This window comes from Haliaeetus leucocephalus, unplaced genomic scaffold (genome assembly GCF_000737465.1).
Source record: "Haliaeetus leucocephalus isolate CR32 unplaced genomic scaffold, Haliaeetus_leucocephalus-4.0 Scaffold136, whole genome shotgun sequence".
In the NCBI taxonomy this organism is placed as follows: Eukaryota; Metazoa; Chordata; class Aves; order Accipitriformes; family Accipitridae; genus Haliaeetus; species Haliaeetus leucocephalus.
The window spans coordinates 1,670,000-1,686,651 of NW_010972572.1; the positions used below are offsets into that span (position 1 = coordinate 1,670,000).

At 42.6% G+C, this 16,652-nt stretch overlaps 1 protein-coding gene across 1 annotated transcript in view; it reads left to right on the top strand.

Annotated features, from left to right (window-relative positions):
* The first annotated feature begins 110 nt into the window (after positions 1-110).
* WBSCR17 (Williams-Beuren syndrome chromosome region 17) overlaps positions 111-16,652 on the top strand; it is a 213,273-nt gene continuing 196,731 nt past the window's right edge. Inside the window, exon 1 of the mRNA XM_010585914.1 lies at positions 111-348. Coding sequence (XP_010584216.1) covers positions 111-348 — 238 coding nt within the window. The remainder of the gene's footprint in view (positions 349-16,652) is intronic.

Consider the following 16,652-nt stretch of genomic DNA (forward strand, 5'->3'; position numbering starts at 1 on the left):
CCGCGCCGTGCGGCGGCGTGGGATGTGCGCGCAGCGGCGGTCGGCTGCCGGCCCGCTCCCCTAGCCCCTGCAGACAGCGCGGCGGCTGGCGGTGCCCCTCGGGAAGTTTGATGGCTTCTTTGAGGAGAGTCAAAGTCCTGCTGGTGTTAAACTTGATCGCGGTGGCTGGCTTCGTCCTCTTCTTGGCCAAGTGCAGACCCATCACGGCCAGGAGCGGCGACACCTTCCATGACATCCATCCCAGGGCAGAAGTGGCCAACTTGACGGCCCACGGCATCAGCTCCATTCAGGATGCAGTGCTGAAGAGACTCTCTCTCCTGGAAGATATAGTCTACAGGCAGCTGAATGGTAGGAATAGTGCTCCCGCTCTTAATGCCTTTTGGGGATATGGTCGCAGGTGGTGAACTGGGTGCACGGCTTGCTTGAAGTTTGCCTGACAGAGCCATGCTCTCTCCTGTGTTATTGTGCAAATGCAGTCTCAACGGACTGAATCAATTAGGTATCTGGTTTCCAAGTTCAGTTTGTGTTTAAAGCTCAGAGTACCTTGCGTAGGATGGGAGGAAATCGTAATAACGTAATGGTGTCTTTCAGGTTTATAGTAGCGGTCAGGAAATTACAGTGTCATGATTTCTGCATCAAATGAGAAGAGTGTTTAGTGGGTGAATACGGGTTGGAGCAGCACGCTGGATGTTAATTGAGGGAATGGCTTTTACTACTACGGAGTTGTTTTTTTGGAAGGGAGTTTTTAAACGGCTAAAGTATGTTGCGTCATTTAAGTGCAGAAGGTCAGAAGGCAAAATGCACTTTATCTAATAAGTTAAGGAAACTATGCAGTATTTCCTATGGCTCAGCATTGACAGCTGCTAATTAAAATCTAAAGTAATGCTTCTCCCTATAGCATAGCGAAGGGATTTCTATTAAAATCTCACCAGGTTCAGTAGTTCTGAGATGTAGAAGGAGTTTTAAAGATGCTGTGCGGGATAGGGAAACAGGCTGTAAAGATGTAAGAAATCTAGGTGAGGTATCCAATTAAAACACTGACTGTGGAAGCTAATTTTTTTTAAATTGTTCCCCATAGATTCACAACTGGGAATGTAATCTCAATCAAGAGTCCCGTTTATTGCTTCCAATTTCTGTAGCGTTAATGACTGCAAGTTTTTGTGTGTCAGAATTAGCCGAGTTAATGTTTTTGCCAATGTCAGTGTGATTCCCTCTCTGAGTTTTGAATACGAAGCTAATGCACGATTCTGTGTCGTGTTGAACGGAAAGCTGGTGTGTGCTGTGTCTCCGTACTGAATCAGAGCTATTGCTGATTATACTTCTGCGCTGAGGATGTGAGGCAGGTGCAGGAATGCAATGTACCTTTCCTGGTGCGTGGTGTTTGTGCTTTGGGGAAGGCACTGTACAAAATGAGAAGCACACAGTTGAGTCGGACAGCGTTCTTTATATTGCTACTTTATACACTTGCATGAAAACAGTACTGTTGGGTGACAAACAAGGTGAAACAAAAGAATAACAAGGAATAAGGTAGAGAAAGCTGCATGTTATTTACAATCAAACTGTGAAACTGTCTGTTTCTGGATATCGGTGGGGCAGAAATCTCCAGGAAGATTTAGGTACTTGTTCCAAAAAGGGCAACAACTGCAGTTCATGACAGGAGACCTCATACTAGGACCTTGGTGTTGGACAAGTAGTCATGATGCCGTCTACCGTTCTTGCAAATGCAGAGGGAGAGCTGAAATTCTAAGTTATACCCTTCTTCTGTGGAGATTAACGTCGGACTCCCTGCTCCATTGTGTTCTGGGGGCTGCTTTTGGAGCTAGCTGGTGCTTGTAACAGGAGCTGCGAGTGTAAGGATGGCTCTAAATATGTTGCCTCGTCTGTAGGCTGCTGTGGGCACTCAGAGTATGTTTGCAGTGTAGTACAGGCGTCTGCTTAGTGCTGAAGAGCAGTCATGCACCTAAAGACCAAGGGAGGCAGAGAGGTAATAGATATGTTGCCTGTATCACAAACGTTTTCTTAGGGCAGGCAGAAAGCTGAGCACATAAATGTGACATCTTGTCTGGCCTCTGCATACTGGGGTGATTTATAGCAACACTGATAAGTCTGGCTAAAAAATAGCTCTGGCGTAGCAGTTACGTAACTTCGATCAAATGTATATTTGGTACATGTGATTTTTAGAAAAGTATAATGTGCTTTGCTCTCTGAGTGAGGTCTGTGTGTTGTGCTTCAGCAAGACATGGGTTCAGAGCAAGATGTGGGGGGCCACATGAAGCCCCATCACCACCCACTGGCATTAGAAGGGAACAGTCAAGTGTGCTGAGACAGTCCATAGGACTGAGGATGCAGAGGCAGCTGGACCGGCTTCTGTGCCAGGAGTTTTCTGTGCCTGAATTGTCGTTCATTCTGGGCACTTGAAGAATACCTAAAGCTGAAAATCTAGTGCCCACCTGAAGTATGCAAGTATGAGCTCGCTTCTTTTTTTTTTTTTTTTTTTTTTTGGATAGGGAAGTTGCATGCTGGTGAGAAGTGCCTAACAAAACCCACCATATGCTCCTAGACGAGCTCTCTGCAGAACATATCCACTGAGAGAATTCTCTTTCTGTTGCGTAAGGTTGTGTTTTGTTTTAAATCTGACCTGTGGTTTAGCACATACAAAATGTTACAATACAGTATCCTATAACGTAGTATGTGGAAAGCCTGCACCTCAGGGAGCATCGGGAAGTGTTTGGCCAGAGAGAGAGAGAAACTAAAACACAGTTTGGGTGTAATCAACTATGGATTTTTTTCTGCATTATAGGACTTGGCTGGATTTCAGTGAGAATTGAAGCCATCTTTAAAAAACTGACTCTCTTAAAAAGCTCCATTCTGTAAAGATCAAATGAGCAATCTGATCGTATCATTGCTATGTTTTTGCTTCTTGAGTTGTGTAGTGTAAAGCATATTGGAAATAACAGCCCTCTGTGGTATGGCAACCCTCATTTTTTGTGTATGTATGTTTATTTATTTCTGTAAATATTGGCCATGAAAACAAGCTAAACAACACTGCCTTTGGTCTGGTAAAGGAAGGATTTTACACAATCATTCCTTTTGAATGACATTTCTCTGCAGTGTCATTCTGGAAATAACACCAGGCTCCCTCTTCTCTGTGCAGGAAGAGCTGTCCCAAACGTGGCCCAACCTGCCTCCTACAATGACTCCTCACTTTCCAGTGATGCATCTTGCTGGTCTTGTACTGTTCTTTAGCCACTGTTAGCTAGGGCTGCGGTCGCACAAAGCATCAACTCTGGATGCTTGTTTCAGATGGTGGTTGAAAGAGTGCATTGGGGATACTGAATGGGATTGGGAAGTCATCACAGCAGACAGTGGCCTGGCTTAGTTTTCTTCTTGTTGTAATTCATAAAGTACCTGTGAGAAGACTTGGGTTTGTCCATATTTGTCTGGTTGGTCTTCTTTTGGCCTAAACCTGATTGAGAACTGTACATGTGCATTGTTCTTTCTAAAAGTTTATTGTTGCTCCTTAGTTCATTGCAGTTCAAAGTCTTGTGGGTCTTACTTTTTGCTTTTCTGTTGCTTTTTGCTGTCTCTAATTGGATGGCTCCCATGGTTGCAAAGAAGTACAAGGGTACCCTTTGAAATGGAGGGTTTTGTATGTGCATGCACTTACCTGAGAATTCAGAGGATTTTTAATTTCTGTAGTCACTTTTATGGATGGAATTTTCTTGTTCAGCAGATGTTCAGAGAAAGCTAATGAAGGTCGGGAAGGAGTGTGTGCATTTTACTTCAGGTACTAGCTACAGCTTGTCTTTTTGATCCAAACCTATTTTTTTCTGTGCTGACATTTACATAAGCAAAAATTGTGGTCCAGATTATCTCCAACTTTATGGAGATTCAAACAAATGAACTTTTCAGTTGGGCTCTATGTTTACAAAGAGAGTTTTAGTGCTTATGTGACAAACTAGTTAGCTAGTGAGGAGCTGGAGTGAATAGAGACTCAGAAGAGAGCATTTGGCTTTTGTGGCAACCACATGCTTCCTAGAGAGCGCTGGGCAAACTCTTCAATTTGCCTGCTCCTGTTCCTCTGGGGCTAATGTAGAAACCCATTAATGACCATGAGGAATTTGAGAAATGGTGCATTTATAGGATCCTGAGACGGGAAAGGCAGGCCAACTTTTTCACATCAAAGTGGCATCTAGGATAAGTGACATGACTTGAGGAAAGCTGCAGTTTGCATCATGAAAGATACTGCTCATCCTGAGACTCCTCTCAATGGAATGGGTCCTGTGTCTGTTGCATGGTGAGATAATGCTCATCTCCCCTCCTACAAGCAATGGCATTGGGGGAATTACCCAGTAGCTTTTGTCTGGCTTGTGTTTCTTCTCCCTTGAGTTCTTGCATTAGTCTCCTTCACCTCCCTTTATCCTATTGAAGGTGTGCTCGATCCCACCCTGGGCGTGGGAAAAGGAAATGTTCACAGCAGTGCAAGGTCCGTGCACCCCCCTCCCCAGAAGGAGAGAGGGTGAGGCTGGTGCACGCCCACAGCAGTGCCTGTCCTAAGTAGGAGAAGTGTTGAGAAGTTTGACGGCTGCTGCTGAGTCACTGAGAGGCTGGTGGGATGTATAGGGTCCATAAGCAGGTTTCCTTGCATGTGCAGAGCACTGGGACTGCACCGATGTTGAGTATTCATCCCAAGTAGGAGGAGAGAGCCTGGATCCAATTCTGTGTGTTGGTTTTTGTCCCTGTCCTTCTGTGTCTGATCCTGCCCAAAAGTGGGCAGTCCCCTTTTCTAACCCCTGTTCGCCAAAAGCTCTTGAAGTCAATATAATATATACATAGTTTAGTCATTAAATAGTGCTGCTAGTTTGAGAATAAGAAGCGCAGGAGGGCAAGTACTCTAAATAAACCCTTGGTTTACATATGGGGAAGCCGTCATCCATAGCTACCATAACTGAGCATCTTGAACAAATACAAGTTCTGTTGGTCACTGGTGAACCAGGGAACCTTCCACCCAGCGATGTCTCAGGTGTGCTGGGGTAAGCGCCTGTGTGTCTACTTGTGCGTGTTCAGCAGAGGTCTGGGTCTTGTATTAAAGCCTCCGAGGAGCATGAAGGCTATAAACTCCCTCTTTACTGCTTTTTGGTTGATACACAACAACAGCTGAATCAAGTAAGTGCTCAGCTGCCTGGAAGCCAGTGAGACAGGAATGGTGTGGTGTCTTTCTGCATAGTGTGAAAAAAACGTACAAAAATTCTTTACTTCAAGCTAAATATTAGTAAGACAGAAAACACTGTGAAAGGGCACTGCTGACTCATCCTAAGCTCTTCTTTTAGATTTTATTTGTTAAACTCACAACTGATTATATGTAAGATCAGGGAGAATAAAAGCTATTTGCAAATGAGAGGCCAGCGATTAAGAACTGCTGAAGTGAAGCTGGCCAGTCAAAATGGGTGAGCAGAGAGGGTTTTTCCCCTCATGCTGAAGAAGCACACAGAGAGTGAACTGCTGCTTTACCAAATGTTAAAAGTTGAAAAGGAACTTTAAATTCCTTGGTGGTTAAATAAGCCTATGTTCATTTTTTAAACAAGCTTGCATCTGTGCTTTTGCACATGGAATTATTTGCACATGCTGACATATGAACAAGTGCATGCCAGCAGCCTCCTGCATACAGATTGTGCTCTCATCTGCTTATCCAATTAGGAAATTAACTTTGTGAGGCTTGCATATGGACATTGAGGCCAATACTGAAACACAGCCTTTTGCATGGTCTTGCTATCCCCCTTGTAAAGTGGCGCTTAATTAACTTAAAACACTTTAGAGATACATGGATTTACTTCCCATAAGGATAAGTTAATGCTTATCTTCTCTAACACTTATCAGCCTCAAAGTACATTACAAACTTAGCTAACTACTGAGTATAAAAATTACATATGTAAATAAGGCAGATTAAAAGCAGTTCTATCAGCCATTTAGTAGTATGTAATAGCGTTACATCCACAGACTAGTGATATTAAGATTTTAACAGGTAGGTAATATATTAACTAAAATGCTAAGAAATTCTCTGATTAAGGTAAACAACTAAATGTAAATAATTGAGAGTGGGGAAATGCTGTTTGTAGGCAGAAGGGTCCAAACTTTAATCATGTTAATGAAATAAAATAGCTCTTTTTATGAGTACAACCTTGCTGGGTGAAATCCTTTGATATAAGAAATGATGATGTGGAGATCAAGTGATACGCTATGGGGATGTGACTGCTGTATTAACTGATGGTTATCACACAGGATCTGAGATGCTATTTCCCTGTCTACCCCACTACCATGATATTTCTGAAGTAGAAACTAACTGTATTATTTTGTACGGCCTTATATAGCAACTTGATAAAAATGGCAGCTTTAATATTTATTATATACCTAACAGATCTGGTTGTCGTATTCCCCATTAGGAACAATGTAAATTACCCAGATTCAGTACATGCTTTTAGAAGCTCTCAGTCTAAACTTACTAACTGCAGAAGAGTGTTCTGCATAGGCTCGAGACACCTCAGAACTGCTGTCTGTAAATTATTCTTATTGGGTTCATGGAAATTGAGTCTGATACTGATCAAAGAATGAATAAAAGAAACACTTCTTAGAGAAATAATAGAGTTAAAAGATGAGGCTTCAGATAGTCATTTAGGAAGCATCTGGAAGCTTAGACGTTAACGTGACATTTAGTTTACAGCCTGGCTGACTAGGAACTGATAGATAATTTTTGTTTTCGATAGTTGTTTGGCATCATCATCCGAATATTCACTGTCATTGGCAATGAATGAGTAATAAGCCACTAACACATTTATCATGCAGAGACAACACAGGATTCATGAGATGCAACAGCAATGACTAGAAAATAGTGACAACGTTGGTATTTTATTCTTGCATATTAATTCAGGTCTGCCTGAATGGAGAAACAGAACCTTACCTCAATGGTAAAATTTACAAAGGTATGTTAGATTTATGCTGTCAAATTAGTTAGGCAGCTTTTAGGAATATTTTCCTAAGGACACCAAAAAAAAAAAAAAAAAAAAGTACTGTAGTTATGTGAATTACAGTGTTAATTCCAAGCCTCAGTCCGGATCAGTAGCATGCTATTGTGTCTCCAGTAAGAGACATTTGGAACTGGATGCATTTGGCAAAACATGGGCATCTAGTGACATTTCAGGGCCTGAAGGCATCCTGCCTGGCTTCCAGCTGCCACTCCAGAAGGGCACGACTCGGCGTCAGTGGAGTGTCACATCTGCTGGGCTTGCGCAGCATCTTGGATACCCCGAGGCCTTTTGGATGGCAGCAGGCATTGCTGAGATAGCAGAGTCCCATGCTTGCCCTCTTGGAGATCTTCTGCTTTGATCAGGGAGGACAGATGGATGAAGTTGGCTTTAGGCATGTGCTGTCAATGTGCTTGGATTTTGGGGAGTCCTTCTGGTCTACTCTTGGCCACCATCTTCCCTCATTACTTCTCTCCTGGCAGAAAGCACATGCATTTCTAATAAGAAAATGCTGTATGCAGCCTTTGAGCAAATCTACCTGTTAATAAGGCATAGCACAAAAGAAAACAGAAATAAGCCTTCTCAGGTAATTAAAAAGGTTTTACTCATTTTGTGATTTATGCCACTAATCTTTATCTAAAACTGAACAATCTGGCCCAGATGTTATGATGGGCTGGCAGGCTGCCAGTTCCCAGCTCCTGCAGATATGCCTGGATCATGGGGTAGGTGAGGACATTCTGCATGTTGAAATATTAAACTTAGAAGGGAGTCTTTTTTTTTTTCGTAAGATGGCCTTATCAAAGTCTGCAAAGGGCCGTTCAAACTGAATGCACATAGTATTGACCCTACCGTGAATCAACAGCAGTGATTCAACTTCAGTAATGTATCCTGGTGGTACAATATTATTTTTCCGAAACAGTTTGGGGAGTACTAGCAACTGTATTTTCTATCCCCCAATCCCTGTGGTCAAATTTCTTCAAGAAATTGTTGAATACTTTACATCTTATTGCTACCAGTGTAGCTAGTTCTGCCTATAAATCTAATAGCTATCGACCCACGTTCTGACAGTCACTGACGGTTATCTAAAAATAATGTGGTAATGATGCAATGAGAGTCCTACGTAAAACATTACGTGCAAGGAGAGTGCTATGCTGAGCCTTGCTCCGCTGTCATTGAGCAGTTACACACTGTGCTTTTGGTGCAGTCTTAGGGCTTTGATGCTTGTGTCGGTGAGGAGATGCAAAGTTATCTGAAAAAGAAAGACAATTCCCTAAAATCAGGAGTGAGTTGGATAAAAATGACAGTTTGCCTTTTCCTTTTTAAAAACCTGATGATCTGTGCTCGCGTGCCTCTCGCTGTGTAATGAGTACCAGTTCCTATGATACTGCCCTCCCGGGGATTCGCTCCCTGTGATTCACTCTGATCCCACAGACAGCGATGCTAAAGGCTATCTGCTATTTTACAGCACTTGTTCAGTCTTGGAACAGGAAATACCTAAACTTCACAGGATCTGTAATAAGGGAGTAATATGATAACTCTTGGTAAATGGATTTTTTTTTTTTTAAAATAGGGATCTTCCTAGGTTGTCCGACCCAGGCTGTTGTGTAAGAGCACCACTCTTTCTGCTGTTAGGGAAAATGAAATATCTCTTAAAAGCTGGGGCTGTGTCATGCACAGTAAATCACTACTTGCTGCACAGCTGGCATGCCTTGTTGCACCTGATTACTTAATTTTAGCACAGTAAAGCCAACTGTGTGATGTGTCAGCGTTTGATGCTGAGGAAGGAAGGGGAATCCTTGGTCCTCTTCTGTTCAGTACCCTCAGCTTCTGTGCAAGTGGAAGTGTCTTGTGTTCATTCCCGTGGTTTGAAGTGTGATGGCCCAGCACTAGCACTTCTCTGGGGTCTGGTAGTGAAAGACTCTGGGTGGGAAGGTGGAAGAGCTGGGCTCTGGGCTCGGCTGTGTGCCACCCTTGGGCCCTTGAGCATCCTTAGTCTCCCTGAATCCGTTCCCCAGCACCTGAATGGGATACAGTATTTTCTTTTCTCCCATCTCCTCTATGTAACAGTAGGGCCTTTTTTGTGTTTGTGGGCAATGGAAATCCAAATTGCTTTTCCTTGGCGTGTCTAAATGCTGCTGAGGTACAAAAAGCGGAAAACCATTACAAGAGAAAAATAAACAGTGTATTAACAGACACCAGCAGTGCCTTGGCTGAGTTATTTTGGGTGTTTCCTCAAGCTTCAGAGAACATGAGAGAGTCAAGCAAGGTCTCTTACCTGATGGTCATCAGAATTTATTTAACCTTTGTTTTAATCTTTATTTGCTTCTGTAGTATTTTGGGCAGTGTAATGGCCTGCCATGGTTGTGCTTGTTCTCAGAGCATAAAGATGAAGCAAGAAGGTTAATTTTAAAATGAAACAATTAGAATTTCTTTCTGGGTCTTTATCTACATTACACTTCAGATTAAATCATGAGAGCACTCATGTTTGCGCCAAATTACTACAAATCTTCCAAAACAATTGCTTGATCATACTCTAAAAACACAAAACAAAGGAGAAAAACAAAAGTTAAAAGCCATTTAATGATGTTTTAAAGCTTGATTATATTCCATTATTGGGTTTAAAATAATTTTTGCTGACCTTTGTGTTTTTAGTGTGTACCAGCTTTAGTGAAGTGCACTGCAACATTGAATGCTTTAAATAGGTTGGAACATAAAAACCCTATTCTGCTAAATTTTATCTCAGTTTTTCATATTTGCGCTGACAAGATGATAACTATTACACTTGGCTAAACCTGTAGTCAAGGCTGGGGCCGTGTTGTGCTTTGCCCTTTGCTAAGTGTAGACCAAATGCCATCACATGGAATTTCAGTTTGCTTGAAGTTGTTACTCATGTAATCAGGACAGACTGGTGCCACCATTAAGGGCACCAGGCATTCAGTAAGAAAGGATTAGGTCTCAGTTCTTCCTCCAACATGTTGTGTGATGCTGGACAAGTCACTTAGGATAATATTAGAAAACGCATATGAGTTAGAGATTCAGGTTCCCTATGTATTACTGAATGAATGTCTCAAGGACAGAAAGAGATGAAGAGGTTTATATGTGGGAGATCGTACGAGAACACAGAAAAACATGTTTTGGTGATTTGAAGTTACTTGGAACTAGCGTCAAAGAGGTAGGAACCGAAAAAGTGAGACAGGAGAGATGTTTGACTTGCTTCTTATTCCTTACCATAACAAATGACTGGAATGTAGCCTAAGTGATCACCACTCACACTATGACCCTGCCCAGTGGCCCTGGCTGGTTCACATCTCGTATATTTGGTGCTATAAACCAGTGAGAAACAGGCCATTCCCAAACAGCTTATCATTAGCGAGATAAATCATGCAGCAGAATGAGGCAGAAGATGGGGGAAGAATTAGACCTAATGTTGTGTTAATTCCCTGTGGCTTTTGGATTTAAAACTCATGTTAATTTAAATCTATATTAATTATATGTTGACTAGGTCGAAGGAGAGATGTGTAAGAGAATGAAATAATAGGGCAGGAAGATGGGCAAGTGAAGCTGGTGTGGGAGGGAGGGAGGGAGGGAGGAAGGAAGGACTGCAGTAATGGTGAGAGCAGAAGGCAGGGGTGAGGTTTCATCCAGGAGCAACGTGCTGAGCCAAGTCAATGCAGCTGTGAGGGCTGGGGAGGGGGCAGGCAGCGGCTCCTGTCTGTGTACTTCCTCAGGATTTCTGCCTCCAGAAGCTTTACTTGCCTCTGTAAGTTATGGGGGACAGCTTTAACATTTGGTTCAAAATCAGGAAAATATCCACCATGCACGAATTCACAGAGAGACATGCAGTGGGACCCTGGTTGTGGGAAGGTGGGGGAACCAGAAGTCTCAATTTGGAGTAGCAGATGCTGGTGGTGAGGCAAGTGCTTTTTGGATAAAGCTGATTGGATTGACCTTGTGCAATGCCCAATGGGACAGAGCTGGATTTTAAGCTCTGCAGGTGGAGGTCAGAAACAAAACTGCAGTATCTGGAGAAATAAATGAATAATTAACCTAATGGGCCAGGGATGGGTGAGCTGCTTTGTCCGATGTGAAGGGGGACCGTTGAAACATGGTGCTGTTTGATTAGTGCTTGCAGTGTGAAGGGACGGTATGACAGCTGGATCATGCAGATGATTTATGGGCATGCAAGCAGCTTTCATTTAGAAATCTGCCCCTGTCAGGAGTGTCTAAAGGTAGTTACTGGCTTTTACAATGTCTTACATGGAAGGTGTTACTGGGGTCAGGTCATATTGACTTCAGTTGTCTTTGGATCAAGCACTGAATCAATAAGTGACTTTCTGCAGGAGTTTAATAGCTGTTGTGCACAGACATAAAAGGGGTTAGACAGTAAAATGGGATCTTACACTTTTATCAGTCTCTTCTTAGGAAGTTGCTCAACTTCCAGATAGTAATTAATGCTATATTCCTTCAACAAATTTTCCTCCCTAGTGATGCTGCCTGTTTGATCCTATAGAACAGCATCAGACCTTGCAAATTAGAATGGTCTGCTGGGCTGCAATCAGGAAAGAGGCAATGAACGGAAAGGAATAAAACTTCGATATCAGTCCCAATTTGAGGCAGCCCGTGTAATTTATTGTTGTTGTGCAGCTCTTTGGAAAATCCTGGAATTCCCTTGAATGTTCAGCTCTGATTGTAATTACTGGAACTGCATATCCAGAAATATCCAGCTCCAACTGGAGTTGGATATCCAAAGAAAGTGATTCACTCCAAAGCTGCAGACCCAGATGTAGACAACTCTGGTAGCATCTTATTCTGAGGCTGCCCAGCCTTTTCCATCACAAGAAACTGCTTCAATTTGTTTATAATTTTTCCAATTAGGCTGAGATGGTCAGATATTTTAAAGATCATGTTTATCTTTAATCCCAGCAAACTGGTCCAGATGTTTTTTGGAAGTGACGTTTGAGAAAAACGTACCATTGTTCCCATGGAGGGACAAAGCTTGTACAAAGGGAAAAGGGAGTCAAGGGAGTGACCTGGCAGCTCCACAAAAAATGGGGCTGAGAAACCACAGGTGCAGAGAAGGGGGCAGATGAGGAGGCTGATGTGGGTGGGCAACATGGGAATTGGTGGGGAGAGGGGGCATGGGACAAGGTGTCCAGGCAGGGAGCAGTGGCCCCAGGGAGTGGGGGTCCTGGGAACATCTCTGTTTTGCTACAGGAATGTTTGAATGCAGCACAGTTGCTTGGTGGTTTTGTTACAAGTAGTGGAAAAATGGTTGTCTGCAGAAAAAGTGTTATTTTCAACTGGATATTTTATATAAATGAAGTATAACTAAAAAGATAGGTTACTTCTAGAAACCTTAATGCTAAATGTGGTTCTTGGGTATTTTTGCTGGTTTGATGATCAAAGTCTTAGCCTTGTAGAGCATTCAGAAGATGTGTGGGTATAAAGCCAGGGCAGGTATTATTAGCTGTGTAAGGTAAAACAGTACAGTCAGTGTGGAAAAATTACAGGTTTTGTGCTGAAGCAGATATTTAACCTTTGTTTTTACAACTCCAGAAATGAAGCAGTTTGTTTCTTAATGTAGGCTTAACGCTCAAAGTGTATGCTGACTGGATTTTCACGTCTGAACGTATGAAATGCTGGGCTATTAAAATCTGTTTTAACGATCTCTTTTTGTATAACTCCTAATATTTGCCATTTACTAATTATGATGTGCCTAAGTAGTTCTCATTTGTAGTAGGTATTTTAAATGCTGAAGCTGTCCTAGTTTCAAGCTAACTGCTGGTGACTTTGTTTTTTATGTCTGAGAATTGAGTAGTATCAGTGATTTTTTGCAGGTTGGCATTAAGTGCTCGCCTCATGCTGTTCTTCATTAGAAGGTTTTTGATATGCAGGTCCCCGGTGGAAGCAGAAATAGTTAGATTTGGCAGAGGAGCAGCAGTGCTAGAGAACACATGTATTTTCAGTCAGCATTGGCTGAGTCAGTGAGGGCATACCCAGGGGTGGTTGGTGTGGGGCACTTCTTGATTTGGGAGTTCCTGCTCTATTTGTCTTTTTTTTAATCGTTAGGATTTTCCAATATATTTATAACGGGGAGATGTGGCTTTTTGAAAGGTAGCAGCCTGGGCAGCAGCTTTGCAAGCTTCCTAAGCGGCTTGTGGGGAAGAAAAAGGCAGGGTGGTTTTATTTCGTGGTCCATTTTGCTGCTCCAGTGTGATGGGAGGGCCATTGTGATGGGACCATGTGAACTAGTTTAAGACCCCACAGATGTTATGAGGCCACTGACCTTACAGTCTCACGGACCTCCCTGCAAAACGGGATGCTGAGAATGCAAGAAAAGTGGTAATAAAAAAGAACTTGTAAAGGGTAAGTTAGGAAGCAGGGGCTGTACTTGAATGAAAAAGAGAAATATGCAACGCAGAACAATCTAGATGCTCTGCAAGCAAGGAAAGCCTGTTAACTCAGTTGTCTGTCCTTGCATTTCATTTTACCTTGAATTTTACCTGTTGTTTGTTTTTTTTCTTGATCCCATTTCTCAATCACCTTCACCAGAGGCAACTCCAGCTGTGACTTGACAGCTGCTACTGTCTTCTGCAGCATGTGCTGCCAAAAATCCCAGATGATTCTAGGGCTTAAGGCACAGTGCTGTCTATTTTCTTTATTTCTTCCCACTATAAAATGTTACATTTTAATATTAATAATGCTTTTTCCAAATTCAGAAGCCTCCAGGCCTATTGCAATTACGATTTTTTAAACCTCAGGTTTTGGCAGGTGTGTCCTGGCAGTAAACATGGCTTAAGAGTATGGGCAGTGCTTTCGGGTTCAGTGCAGTGGACAGTACTCAAGTCTGGAACCCAATCCTTAAACTGTTAAGGAAGCTTGAATGTAAGTGGAAGCTTTGAATAGAATCTTTTCACTTCACATCCTGTGAAATAATTCCTTCTGACTTGGAAGAAGAGACTGTGGTGCCAGGGGTACAGTGTGCTGCAGGTCCTTCTTGTGCTGAACATTGCTAACCAGCAACAGCTCCTCCTGCACAGACCTAATGTGGTTACATATTTACTGAGCTTATTTCTTGTTTCTTAGCCATAGGCTCCCTTTCTGCTGTCCAGAAGGCAAAATGCTGCTGCTGTTAGAGGCAGCATCAGACTTACAGCCTCTACCTCTTTCCCCTAGAAGTTTAAAAAAAAAAAAAAAAATTTTTTTTCCTTTTTTGCCTGCTCCTTCCTTTGCGTTTCTCACATCTCCACGCTGAGCTGTGGCTTAAAACCTTAAAGAGCTGGAAGTTGGGAAAAAAAAGCTGATCTACGAGTCTTCTGACTGGATCAATGGAGCAAAAGAAGAGGCTGAAGTTGCACAATTGTGCGTTAGGAGAACTTTGCTGAACATGCTGTGTCAGGGTCTTGTACCAGGTGATTATCTTCAGAGGTGCTTAAGGCAAATGCTTTTCCAGTCTTAGGAAATTCCTTTATACTTGAATTTGAAAATGCTGATTTTTTTTTTTTTTTTTTTAAAGCAAAACAAAACCAAAATTGCTGATATGGGCATTCAAGTAATAATGAAATTCTTGAGGTTCATTTTCTTTGACTCATTTTTTTGGATGTTATTAGATAAAACTTTTCAGTATTTGCCTGCTGTGAGCACTAGAATTTCTTTTCATGCCTTTAGTTGCATTTTCTGCAGTATGCATACTCAATCCTGCCAGGCGCCCAGAGCTTCCTAAAAGGAGCTGAGCAGTAGCTGCCATCCTTGCAGTCTGCAAGAGCCCAGGGTGCCCTGCACCCCAGAGGAAAGCTCAGCTCCCCCCCAAGGTGGTGCCTTGCGTGTTCAGTGATCTAGGCTGAAATTAGAAGAAGCTGCTTGGTTCAATCAGCATGAACGTTTTGTGTGAGTCTGTATGGGGACAGCTCAAACCGCTGATAGTGTTTAAAACCCTGTAGCCCAGCCTGTCTGGATTGTAAATTCTTCTGATGAGTGGATCCTGCCTGCATCCCTTCATGCGGGTGGGTTGGGAAGAACCCAAGGAGCTCACTTTTACCAGCACAGGTGCAAGCTGCGTTGTTTCCAAGGACTTCAGTGGGGTTAGGATCAGGCTTGTCTTGTGTGCCGTATTAATTGGCAGTATGAATTGGAAAGCTCTATGTTAGGTTAAAGAAATAAAAAAGTAGGGCCTAATTTTCAGGCTGAAATTGGTATGAGCTGGGCTTCTCTCACATCAGTCCCTTGAGCTTTTACAGGCTAATTCAAGAGATAATTTTTTCTCCCCCGTCCCCCCTCCCCTTTGCTAGGTCACAAAGACCCTTTGTATTCCGTTTGCATTGTGTTATCTGTCAGGGACTTGGACTTGTAGCTATGTACCAAATTCAGAACTAACCATATGGCAGATACCTTGCAAGCTTTTGTTTGTTTTTCATGTTGCAGGGTTTTTTTTAAAAGTAAATACAGTTTCATATTTATACCCATGCCAGGAATAAATAAAATTAGTCTGAAATTAGCCTTTGCTCTTACAATGCTTTGCACATTTCTGATATTAAGGAGATGAGGAGGGGGACGAGCAAACCTGCTTTGAAGATGAGCTGATTTCCATAGCAGGCAGAGTGACCTACTTAAAGGGAGGGGGAGAGTGAGCGAGCAGAGTAAAAAATGAGCTCTTTATTTATTTATATAATTTTAAAGTATCTGCATCAGTGCTCCCCTAGCTGAGTACTCATCTGACAGAGGGCTGAAGAACTCTGAGCTGAAGAAATGTCGTTTGTCCTTCAAGAGTCTCCTTTGTATTAAAAAGACTTGTGTTGGCGTTGCAGCTGGGGTTAGAACTGTGCAGCTCAGTGCGGAGGCATTTGGTAGATGACAAGATTCAGACAGGCTTTGGGAGAATGTTAAGCACAGTTTAACATTTGTAGGAAATGTACTTCATTGCTTCACTTAAACAAGAAGGAGCAGCGTGCCTTGCTTTGGGGCTCTTGAGCATCATGTTCAAGAGCACGGGATGTTCGGGAACATTCTTGCAGAGAATTGCCAAACGGCGCAGCAGATCCAGAGATGGGTTGGAGCGGCAGATGGGTGGTGAGGTGCATTTGCTTCTATTTTTACATGCTCCTAGTTTGGTAGCCAGGAGACACATGGAGTCATATCTATGTATGTGCCATCAAATAAACACTGGCTGGGTAGGTATAAGGTTTGTGGCCTTTTTTTCTTTAAAATGGGCTCCTGTAGTAATAATATATGTCTGATTCAGGTCTGATACCATCATAGTTAGGGGATCTAACTCTGCAAAACAACCTCAGTGTCTGGAAGGCCAATGCTGTCCGGGGGCTGGAGTAAGCAACACAAGCACACGCAGTTACAGCTTGTTGCCCTGTCTGTAGAATGGTCATTTCCTTTGGTGTGAAGTCAGTGTAATGTGTGCCCAGATCAGAATGACCGTAGATCAGACATTGAAATGCATGAATTTATACAGTAAAAGCTGATTTGTCAGTCCCAGTGGTTTTATAACTTGTTTAGAGAATAAACGCTCACTTGGTTACTGAAGGCTGGCTGTGCCCCACCAGTGCTGGTTTCTGGTCTGCAAGCTGTGTTTGTATCTTAACTTGGTTTGCATCATTTGCAAAATAATTTATATATCCAGGACTT